Genomic DNA, 13,082 nt, shown 5'->3' with positions numbered 1-13,082 from the left:
AAAAAAAAGCACCTGTATAAGTATCGCAGTTAATAACGTAGGTCTCCTTCAGAAGAGTTACAAATCATATTGCCGTTTACAGCTATTTACTACCCCAAACCGTCTCGAAGATATGGAAAAGGCAGATGGTAATATTGCTTATAATTTTGAGTATTCTTTAGAATTATTGTTCCCTTTTTGCTTTGTATTTTTGACATTTACACCAACAATTTTAATTATTTTTTCAGAAACATTTACATTTGAGTATTTCTTCAAACTTTAGCCATCTTTATAGTATTTCCGAAATGGTTTGAGATTTCAAATTGCTACAAACAGCATTGTGAACTTCCGCTCTTATAATAGCCATCTGCATGATGTGATATGTTACTTAATTAATCACTTTTTCGACAGAAAAAAAAACTTTTGAACGAAGTCATATTTTTAATCCATCGTAACCGTCTTCTTATTTCTTCGTATTTATTCATGTCATGATTATAGTATCTAACAGGAAGGTGGTGTGTATACGAAATGCTCTCTTTATCATACTTGAGATATTGCTGTTGTCGAGGCCTCCAAAACGTGTGTCTGCGATACTTTACTGTCCTTAGTTTGCAACACTCAACAAGTGTCGTTTAATACGTTTTCGTATGGCATGTGCATCTCGAATTTGCAGTAACATGACGTTGAAAAAATAAATTTGAAGAAAGTAACTTTATGTTGAATTGCTAACGATATTAAGATGGTGGTATTATAGAGTATGTCCAGCAACGACACACGATTGTTTTAATGGTACAAAATTTTTACGTTCTTTGTTTGCTATCTTAAAAGTAACAAGGGTATTTCAAGAAAAGTGGTCCACTCTGAATATACAGTATGTCGTAAGAAAATACAGTGGCCTTTCATTTTAGACTGTATGTAGTAGGCGATTATGAAGTCTGAAAGAGAGGAAGCATTATACATGATCATTTAATATTTTCTTTTATAAAAGTTATCGTCGTATGTAGTTTTCAATGCACCGTATCTGGGGACCACATTTACCTCTCAAGTCCGACTTATTTTAGTTGCAATTTCTGGAAATTGTGTAAAAATTTGAAATAAAAGGTAAGTATCATTTTATCCGAATCAAATAACTATAATACTATGAACTGAGTGCGCTGCTCCTTCATGTCAAATACTTAGCAATTTGCAACGGGCTATTCGAAACAGACGTCATAGGACAATTAGTGCCAGAGTTCTATTGATTTTCAATAATAATCACTTACGTACGCTCCATGAGACAACAAATCTTTAGTAACTACTATCGCGTCGTGTTTTTACAAGCCTGAGTATAGCCCAGGTCTTCGTCATACTTATTTAGGATTAGAATTGTGCTGATTAACTTAAAAAGAAGAAAATTTACAATATCCACCTATGTAGCATTGTGATTGTGGAAATACTTGAACAAATAAATGTGAACTCCGGTCTAAGAAAGAGTTTAATCATAACATTGGTATTCCGTGCATTCGCCATTAATTACCGAGTTTAGTATGCACAACTACTCAATCAATTTTGAGATGTAAGAGTACTGAAGTAGCTATCATTTAGGTTCCAAATATGAACCCGTTCAACATAGCAAACGTATGATTAGTTCCCCTGATGTTAGTGTTTAGTATTATTCACTATTTATCAACATATACTTGTTAGAATTGTGCACAGAAGAACAAAAAACAAAACACAAATGAGAAAAAAATATGATTTTTAATGTAAATATTGATGTTACAATTATTATGATTATTTCAAATAAGATACAGTACACCATTGTAAACCTTTGTAGCAAATGTAATAAGAATATATACTTTCTTAGTGTTCAACTAAAGTCTTGTCTTATACGTATTTCATTTATTTGTTTCAATTGTTACGAAGAACGGCTTTGGTTTAACAGTAGCTCCATCTACTGGTTCTGTTGATGGTGCAGGTTGATCCGACGGAACAGTAAAGGTAAATCTCTGTAGCATCACTGTTGTAAATTGGAAGAGAATCATTTTCGCTACGTTTTCACCCAAGCATCGTCTTCTTCCTGAGAATAAAGTGCGAAAAGTTACTGAGAAACTTTCATTTTTCCTGTGATTCCTTTTAATGTGAGTTTGGTACAAATAAAACACCTTTACACCTTTTAAAAAATAATGGTAAATTATGTTTGAGTAAAACATTAAATTCAACCTTTTCTATGATTCACTCTGAGCCAAAAGGAACCAACTCCAGCTACGAAAGTCTTGAAGAAATAAAACATGAAATTTATATGGTACCCTTAATTACATAAAGAACTTAATATTATATGAATTTTTAAAAGTATCAGAACATTATTTTTAATGCTCCTAAATGTGCTTCAAGTAAAGATCTTAAAAACGAAATATGTCTAATATCACCAAAAGTGAACTCGGTTCTCTTGTGCAATGAATAGCGACTGGAATTCTAACTTTTGTGTGTTACGAAAGGTTAAGTACTTAAATTATATATGTACTTCTACTTACAGGCAATGACCCATTTTGGAATATTCGTGTAATGAAATATATGTATCTTATTTCTTTTACTAAGATTTTGTTACAATTAAGAAATTTCGTTTATTTGCTCGGTTCTTACTAGAACTTAACACATGCACGAATATTATTTTCTTAATCCGGCAGAATTTATGCTTGATTAATTAGGTAATACTTGTCTATTACTTATTTCTTTTAAATATTTGTTTACTCTTTACTTATTGAAGCTACATGTTTAGTGTTGATTCTACATAATCTCACCACCAAATCAGAATAATAAAGAATATTAATATTATTTCGTGATCAAACTCTTCATAAAAGTATTTATAATCAAGGTGAAAATTGAAATGAAATTTGTGAGTTTTACGTCCCACGATTATGCCGGTTAGGCTAAAGGAGACGGTGATGATGAGTAATGAATGAAATGATGGAATGAGGAAATTGGGAGGAAACGGGAGAACTCGAAGAAAACCCACGCACACGGTGTTTATCCACCACAAAGTTCACTGGCAGGGGCTGGGATCGAACCTGGGACCCCAAGCACCAGAGGTGAACGTATAATCAAGGTGAGTTGAGGTGCAAATGGAAATTGTGATCCTATGGTTTCCTTGTGGTATTCCTATGGTTTTCTCACTAATGTATTGTGTAATATTCACAGAATACATTCTGACTAGATAGATAGGTAGATGCATAGATAGATAGATAGATAGATACATAGATAGATAGATACATACATACATACATACATACATACATACATACATACATACATACATACACACATACATAGATACAGATATAGATATAAATATTGCATTTGCGTACTTCAAATAAGTTTTTAACTATAAACAGTTTCTTTTATAAAGATACGATACATTAAATAAGTATTGTATAGGTGTTGGACATTAGATCATATTGTTAACATTAACATGCATTTTCATTTGAAGGTGCTTTCTTCTTCAAATTACTATTAACGAACAAAGAAATCATTTTATTACAGTTGGAAAGTTATTATTTCAGATTATTTTAAAACCAAATTATCAAAATCAAAATCTTATAAGATCAAATTTTTATGAAAAACATTGGTTGGTATGTGAACTGTCGAGACATAATCAGAAGCATAATACAGTCATTATGTCAATATAGAATCGTATCACCAGATATGTCCTTGCTTTAAAACACTGTTATGATCTCTATCGTTTCTAAACATTTTAGAATTATTTCATTCTTAGATTTTGCAGTTACATGGGTGAGGGAAGTGAAAATTGAACGCATAACATTATGTTTAACTTCACCCAAGTAATCCTAATTTTCTAACCTGATTGTTTAAGTATTTTATGTTTTCATAATCATGTGTGTCAATCAATATAAAACAGACGTCTTTAGAATTTAAATTATCACTTAGATTATCATTTTGTATAGAGAAGCACTCATGGAATCACTGAGATGATAATAGGTTTTCAAATCTTTTCATTTTCGTAAATAAATTACTCTCTTACCTCCACCATATGGGAAAACATTTTCGGAATTAACAACTTCACCATCCCGAAGAAATCGTTCTGGTTTAAATTCATCTGCATCTCTCCATGTTTCTTGGTCTCTATTTACTCCAAGCATATTCACCCAGATAGTTGCTCCCTGAAATATGCAATATTCGTTTATTTTTTAAATATCATTTTATATCATTTTAATATATTCTTCGGATATTTCTAAATGATCTAGCATAGTTGTTTTATTTTGTAGTGCTTAAACTCTTTCAATGAAACTTAGAGTTCCAGGTTAACGTGAGAGGCTAAGAACATGAGAGACTACCTGAAATAAAATCCTGATTTGCGCTACGATGGAGGTTAAAATGGATTAAGATGTTGTGTGTGTTTAATTATTGATAAAAATGTAATTCTATGAAGTATTTCTATTCTGAAACCACAGAAAGTCGTAACGAATACTACGAGACATATCTCTATTGCTATTATGATTCTTATATGCAATGTAATTGAGCGAATTGTAAGGGTTCGGTATAAAATTTAAAACGGCTTATCTGTATGATAATTATTAGTTTAGATTTTGTTGTTTCGAGTTCACTGCTGACACCTTTGTCTATTTTGAATGCAGTATTCAAGAAGACTTCTTCTCTTGTGAACGTTTTGTTCCTATTTTTCTTTCTCTTTCTTTTTTGCTATATTTTTCGATTTAATGAAATCTTATTACACAATATGATGTTACAGAATTTTATACAGCTTCACAACTACGGTACTCGAGCAGCATGGCAAAATTCAGAAAGGAGTTTTGAAATGAACTTCTTTTTAGGTTACATGACAACTCTAGTCTCTAAAAATATATTTTTTAAGAATATGCTATTTCAGAAACCAATGTTCTAAGTGTCACACACCTGTCGTTGGCAATGTTGTTCAGCCTCAGATCCAGTGTCCTGTGCTAATGTTCCTTTCTTTAACTACGCTGTTATTTATTGTTCCTTCAGATGTTTCGCGAGTTTGTACAACATCTTCAGTTGATATAAAATTGTCTTGTTCGCTGATCCTAAGAATCAAGGTATTCTGGTGAAAATAATAATAACATATATATTTCGGTGACCAATGAAGTTCCCTTGTTAATCAGAACTCTTAATATTAATAGTAATTGTCTATTGTATAATAAAAGGGAATATTTTTTGAGTTCGACTTTTAATCATCACTTTGGAATATTAAATATTAAATACTATTGTTTCCATGTTTTTAAAATGCCCCTGTATATTTTGCCTGAAGTGCTGACCGAATTGCTCTCCTCCGAACATAACGTACATACCGTTGTATGTTTTAATCACATGCTCGTTTTTCTCTACTAAAACAACTTGATACTGTACATATCCTCAGAAATCGGCTAGCTATTCGTTCTTTCTGCACTAATATTGTTGCAAGTTTTTCTGTGGTGAAGCAAATGAAGCATCGAAATAACATCATCGGGAGAGATTTTGGTAGACCTACATAGCCGTCTCGAACTTTTCCTATGGTCAAGACCAAATATATTACAGATATAACACAATTCCTTGGGTATCTATTGTGTGTGATTGTGTGTAGCACAGCATCATCGTGTATAAAATTGAATATCTTTTCATTATTTGCTACATGTTTGTGCTCTTTTTTACAAATATACCCTCCTCAAAGTGTTGACATTCCGTAATACTTGCACATCAAACAGAGTGTAAGTGGATACAAATGCCAGCAGAAATTCGAAACATTGGTAGGAAAGAACTTTAATTTTAATTAGATTTATACAGATGGTTCCAAATATTGAATTTTATTGGTTATACCGCTGACATGAAAGAGAAAATCTCAGTATTTTGTTATATCGCATGCGTTTAATAACACTGGCTAATTAACTACTGCCAGGAACATTTTCCTATATGAGTAAACGAGTATGCCACCAGACGAGCCAAGAACCATATATTACTATCTGCCGTGCTCAGGATATTCGCCTGTTCTCTGAACGCAGTACTATTCTTCTCTAAAGGATTTTCTCTCATTGGGAACCGAATTAGAATCAGATGTTTCTCTCTATAGAACCTGCTTTCGGTAATTGGAAGATGTCGACGCGAATTGTTATTCTTAGTTATTTTATCATTAAATTAAGAATTCCAATCACACATTAATTACAGCGAAGAATTCAAATTAATTCTTGTTTTCACTCTTATATTTCGGCAAATTCAACATGAGATAATGGTAACAAATATTACGGTATTTTTATTTTATTATTATTATTATTATTATTATTAGTAGTAGTAGTAGTAGTAGTAGTAGTAGTAGTGGAATTCAGGAAACAGAACAACAAATTGATTAGAGTATCAACCCTTCCATCAATATTAAAATAGAGTAGTAGGACTTTTATTTTCGTTATTTTTTCAGGCTTTCTTCGGTTATGTTACGATGAGATTGAAGTTTTAAGATATACGTTTAAAGTGACTCTGTGTTATTGTAATTACATATTTCCTCTTCATCACTAAATAATGATAGGAGCTATTTACAGTATTTTAATTTTTTAAAAGAATATATGAAATAGGTGGAAGCAGATCTCTTCTTAAACTTTGGATTACGGACACTGCAAAACTATAGACAAAATGGAAAGAACTTTATACTTGAATTTGTTATAAGCTTATATAACACCCCTAACCTCAATAAATAATTTCCATGTAAGGACTCCAAATTATGTTTTCAGAGCATCTGTACGCTCTGGAATAGAGTCCGACAAATATTTGATTTGTTCTACACGAATCACCTATCACGTTGTGTATATGTAAGTACATGTTAAATCAACACTAACATCTAGAAAACTGCATATAGTGTTGACAAATCCAATTTCATGTGTTCCACTCGTGAGATGTCATCGAGTACATAAGAGAAAAAGATGTTCCTCTTAAGCTCCTTCCCTCCTCATTGAAGCAAAGATTGATCGGAATTCAGCTAGGTCGTGTAAAAAGATAAATCACAAACGATTGACGTTTGATTGCTATGTGTAATTTTAAGGTTCTAATAAATTAATCTCTTAAGCCTGCAAAGAAAACAAAATTGACAGAAATTGGACCAGGTCGCTTAGTTAGTCTTTGATCTCGTTTGATGTCCAACAATCAGCGTTTGAATCGCTTCATTGTGATGTATACATATAATTATCAAAGTGAAAGCAAAATTGATCGGAATTTTGACCCCCATGTGTAGTGACATAAAAAGCATAATATTTTATCCCTACAGAATTAACAAATTAATCTGTTAGACCCCTTATTGAAGAAAAATTGATGTCAATTTGGCTGGATCGTTCGATCGTCATTTGATGGTAATTGATCTCTAACAATAAGCATTTGGTTGCCAGGTATAGTTAGTAACAGGCACAATTTTTATGGAACTATAACTTAACCTGTTTGCTCCCTTGGCAACATAACTAATCAGAGCCTGTCCAGGTCGTTTGGTAGTGAGTTAATCTTGATAGATTGCTTCGCTTTTTGACACAAAACGTATAACATTGTAGGGAGTGTACCAATTAATATTCAAGAGAATACATTAACTTCTTAGACCCCCTAAAATTAGTATTGATCGGAATTAGGCTTAATCAGAGATCGTTTGTTCTCTAGCAATCATTATTTAATCGTCATGCATAGTGACGTAACATGCATAATTTTATAGGAGGACTAACAAGTTAACATGTTTTCCCTGGAAGACAAAATTAGTCGAAATTTTAAAAGATTATATGATAGCGTTTCCCTGCAATACATCCTGACATAATAGTTATAATTTTCTAGAAAGGCTAACAAGTTCACACGTTAACACCCCATTCAATAATATTGTTCTGAATTGGGTGAGATCGCTTGATTTCCTCGAGTTGTGACTTAATACACATAATACGAAAATGTAATGACTTGCATATCTTTAAACATTAATATATTCCTTAATTATGTTCGAGCAATCACTTCATCTATTAATAGCTTCAATACTATTTATACTGTACATAATAGTTTTTATACTATGAATAGTTTTTATAATCATACAGTACTGTTTCAGATCTGAGACTTAGGTGAAGAAGTGCTTCGCACAAGATTCCAGGGATTTCTTCTCTCACGTGTAACATACATAATATGTCACAACTGAGTTTTTTTATGAAAATTATAGTACAGCATAATTTTAACCTAAAGGAAAGGGAGGTAAGTGTAAATTCTCATCCATGATTGACTATAATCAAAATAGTAAAAATAATTATCGAACCTCTGAAAATATGCTGTAAGTTGCATTAAAATATAACATGTTTTAAAAACGAAAGTTATGACAAAATATAGCTTTTATTCAGAGTAGACTTTTTATACATGTAACAACATTCCATACTCAGTCTGAAATGCTCATAATTGCCTATTGTTGGCGATTAAACGAGATCAAACGAACTTGTTTCACTACGATCAATTTTGTTTTTCTTTGAATAGTAGCAAAACTTGCTACCCGCTGACATAATCGTAGGGAAATTACTGCGTCACGACATGCCGCTATAACACATAGTCAAGCGATCTGGTCCAACTCCGATCAGCTTTGCTTCCACGCGGGGCTAACCGTTTAAGTTGTTAGCAAAACTGCAAAAATACATCCGCTACCTCACTGTACGTGGCGGTTTACCTTTGAATGTTGTTAAGCTAACGCAGTCAAACGACAATGTGACTATCTTGCTCAATTCGAATCAATGTTTCTTCCACAGCGCACTAACAGACGCAAGAAATTATGAATATTGCATCAGTACGCTACCAAACGCATGATTTTTGGGGACCAAACAATATGGCTCAATTTTGATCAATCTACTTCCACGGGGGGCTAAGAAGTTAACTTGTATACCCCACAAAATACTGCATATCAGCATGGGCGAATTAAGGATTTTGGGGTCCTGGAGAAGACTATTTAAAGGTGCCCTATGTTAAGAATAATTCCAGCGCATAAATTTTCTTTGCTGCCTTTCACAGCCTCAGAGGCTTATGGAAACACCGAGAACCATGCTGTAATATTTTAATGTGCTCCATGTTTACAATATTTAGTTTAATTGCATTCGTTCTTAACAGTTAAATGCTAATATACTGCAGTGTAACACACAAATATTAAATACAAGCCAAATGGTCAACCGTCCCTGTAAAAACACTAATAGAATAGAAGAGATTTAAAAAACCTCCTTGATTTGCTATAAGTAATGACAGATGCATCAAAGGAATTGTCACCACAAGCTAATAATCTGCTTTATAATAGAGGCCCAAAAGCTCACTGCCTCACAAAATAAGTATTGGGAGGACGCTGGTGGAAAAAGACCTAACTCTAGGAATACTGCGAGCGTAAAGAGCGAAAAATAGTTAGCATGAGTCTGAAGCCTATAACATAGTAAGTTGATCGCTATATTTTAGTATTAAAGAGAGAGATTTTGGCCCTCCCCTGAGCCTGAGGGTCCTGAAGCCTGTGCTCATTGGCTCCGCCCTTAGTCCGCTCCTGCATATCAGTGTGCGAGGTAATCAAACATGATAAAACGAGGATAAAGTGATGTAGCAAATTTCGATCAATTTTGCTTCCACGGGGGTTAACAGTTATGTTCTTATCCTCGCTACGAAGTAATGTGCGTTATATCACTACACGTGCAATCAAACGATAGTCGAATAATCTGGCACAATTTCGATCATTTGTTCTTTCATAAGGGAGCTAACGGGTTGGCTTATTAACCTTCCTACTAAATTATGCATAATAGGTCACTACATGTGACAATCGCAGAATTAATCACAATCAGATGATGAGGAGCAATTTCCGTCAATTTTGTCCCTATGAGGGTTAACAGGTTGACAAGCCTGCGCCTACGAAATTATACATATTACTTTACTACACGTGACGAACAAACGCGAACAAATGACTACCAACAATCAAGCTCAATTCTGATCAAGTTTCCTTCTCTAGGGGACTAAACGATAACTTCCTAACTCCTCTACAGAATTATGGTATTCCGTCACTGTGCGTGCTGGTGAAACGACGACAAATGACCTGTTCTAATTCCCTGTAATTTTAATTCCATATTGCAAAATGGTTTACTTGCTAACCCGCCTCTAGAACTATGAGTTTTACATAAATAAACGTGGTTACCAAACGATGACGGTTGGTGATTAATCGGGATTATAATACCAGGCCCAGTTCCGTTTAATTTTGCTACAAAGAGGTTGACCAAGTTAACTAATTTGCCCCGCGTCAAAATTATCTGCTTTATGTCAATTATGTGTAGTAATCAAACGCAGAAATGATCACGATCAGGCACTTTCAAATAATATGGTCCAATTTTTAATCAAGTTTGTTTCAATGGGGGAGTAATAAACTAGTTCGTTAGCCCCCTACACAAGTATGAATATTACAATCAAACTCAAAGTTTTGACAATGAATCGCTTTCAAATAAGAACCAAATGTTCTGACCAAATTCATTTCTATTTTGCTTCTATGAGAACTAACAGGTCAAACTCCATTCCTTGCCGAGATTCTTCAAATCTGAAATATATTAAGAAGGTATTGTTCTACTATACTCTACATAATTGACCACATAGATGATATAATGGGAAGGAAAGAGGGATATCTAAATCTTTCAACCTGTACTGATCACTGCTAAGATATCATTGAACACTTAGCAGCAGAGATCGCTCGTCCCACACCATATGTAACTTCTCACCCTCACTCCAACCTTTCACATGTTAAGGCACGCCGCAATACTTAAAGAAATACTTACAGTACCACATAACGGTAAGGACCATTGGACACGTTTATTCGAAACTAGTCGCGAATATGACTGTCTACCACTCATCACACAAAATACAGTATTTCGATGCCTATTATTGTATGAGTCTTGTGATTTGTGCAGTGCAAGCAAATGTACATGCATCAATGCAACAAGTTTTGGTTTATGCTGACTTCGTCAAACTGGACGACCTTATTGACGTGCCATACGGCTCGAACAGAGAAATGTTTGGTATAGTCACAAGTTTAAGAGAACAACAAACCGACTTACAGTAAGTCAACAAAGAGTTTTGCATTCAACGCAAACCGACTTACTGTAAGTCAACAAAGAGATTTGCATTCAACGCAGTTCTCTGTTTATATTTCGCTCTCTGACATCAACAAGCTATATTACCCTAGCTGACACGTTTTTGCTTTGATTTTTCACCGGTCCCCTATTTGATTGATAAGTTAACTTCTCCAATACTGTACTACAGAGAGCACCAATCAGACCCCTCTGTGGTGCTAAGCTTCCGCCATACTAATGAACTTGTATTACTTTCTACTTTACATCCTCCCATAGAAAGTTTTCCCAGGTGTGTAAATGTCATTCACTGGATCTTACAGTATGATGTTGTACTCAATAATTTGAATGAAACATGCATTTACGTATAACCTGTCGATATCTGAATTAATCGCTTCTCTTAAGTATCCAAGTTTTTTTTAGTCACCTTAGGTATTGTGTAATTTTCAACATCAAGATCCTCAAGTGCCATTCTTGGAACCAATGGTATTACGGGCATTATTCTTTGTACTTCTAAAATGGTAGCAGCTGTATAAGGCATCCTAAATTAAAGAGAATACAATATTAATATAGTTTCCCACATAATTCTATTTATATGAATTCAATATGAATAACTTAATAACTATTTTTAACCAGTGAATAATTGAACAAACATTGACGACATAAACGTGTTACTTACCTCTTGGCATGAAGCAGAAAGGATGGTGTATTATTTATTCCAATGATATCAAATATTTCTTTCTGGATATTTTTCTGAACCTCAGGATGCAACACCAGATAGCAGATAATGAAGTTTAAAGTATTACTAGCAGTGTCCAAACCAGCCAACACCAAATCTTTAATTATATCAATGGACGCATCAACTGCAAAGATGACAATTCAAACGAAAGCATTAAAATTTATCATTCAATTATGTTCTTTGCACTAGTTAAGTATCGCAATAATTAGTGTCTTTAACTTTTTATTATATATTATATAGTTGTAAACAAACTACGATTTTTGAATGTAATTTTTGAACTTACACACCTCCGGTGCATGGGGTCTCAGGTTCAAACCTTACTCCCTGCAAGTGAACTTTGTGGTGGACAAACACCGTGAGTGGGTTTTCTCGAGGTTCTCCCGTTTCCTCTTACTTTCTTCATTCCACCATTTCATTCATTTCTCATAATCACTGTCTCCTTTAGCCTAACCGGCATAAGTGTGGGACGTAAAACTCAAAGATTTCATTTCATTTCATTTTGAACTTACAGCATAAAGCCGTCGTTTCATTTCATTTATCGTCGCAACTATCCATAGTCCAATTCTTAAATAAAACATTCAGCCAGATTGCTTAATAATAAACCAATGCAACAAATTGCAAGGTCACAAAAACTTTTTTAAAAATGTGGGCGTCTTGTAAGTCTACTGGTTTCAAAAAAACTAAAAGACTATATGGTATCGGAACAACATTCGCTCAGCAATTCGTCCTGTTCCACACGGCCCAGATATACCTATACCAAAGCCTCCAGACATTAGATACTGATGGCAGTGAGGTAGATACCGTGCAGCAGACGGATAATACTGAGTTTGAAGTAGGCATAGATGAGGGCCCTATTCTGTTCAGTCAGTCAGACCTAAATGATTTAGTCAATGATCTGGGACTGACAAAGGGATAAAGCAGTACTCCAAGGGTCAAGACATTTGTGAAAGACATTTGTTAGCACCAGGTACGTCCGTTACATTTTACACACAAATGGTCTTAATATTAGAACAAAACAATGGTTCCTGTCTTAGAATATTACTACTATTATTTGAGTCGGTGTGGTAGTACAGTAATGGAGTGTGACCTATGATTCATCGCCTGTGCAATGTTAAGTGCAATCCTATAAAGCTTCAGCAATGCAATGTAAGTATAGGCTTCTTCTTCCTAATGAGACTAGGCGATAAGTTAATGCAACTCCATCATGAATAAGAACGTAACCATTTTACAAACTACGGTAAGTGCATCAATAGCTGACACTTTAAGGATGCATTTCTAAATCTAATGTTGTGGTTTGT

General features: G+C 34.0%; 1 protein-coding gene across 1 annotated transcript in view; it reads right to left on the bottom strand.

The window, feature by feature from the left end:
• Window positions 1-1,853: 1,853 nt before the first annotated feature.
• LOC145676380 (methyl farnesoate epoxidase-like) overlaps window positions 1,854-13,082 on the bottom strand; it is a 73,942-nt gene continuing 62,713 nt past the window's right edge. Inside the window, exons 6-9 of the mRNA XM_081747232.1 lie at window positions 11,725-11,908; window positions 11,473-11,587; window positions 3,995-4,133; window positions 1,854-2,035 (exon numbers count right to left, since the gene is read on the bottom strand). Coding sequence (XP_081603358.1) covers window positions 1,854-2,035; window positions 3,995-4,133; window positions 11,473-11,587; window positions 11,725-11,908 — 620 coding nt within the window. The remainder of the gene's footprint in view (window positions 2,036-3,994; window positions 4,134-11,472; window positions 11,588-11,724; window positions 11,909-13,082) is intronic.

The sequence above is a fragment of the Thermobia domestica genome, unplaced genomic scaffold (genome assembly GCF_964235325.1).
Source record: "Thermobia domestica unplaced genomic scaffold, izTheDome1.hap1.1 HAP1_SCAFFOLD_128, whole genome shotgun sequence".
Classification (NCBI taxonomy): domain Eukaryota; kingdom Metazoa; phylum Arthropoda; class Insecta; order Zygentoma; family Lepismatidae; genus Thermobia; species Thermobia domestica.
The sequence above is the reverse complement of the archived record's forward strand: the minus strand, read 5'-3'. Positions and strand labels throughout refer to the sequence as shown.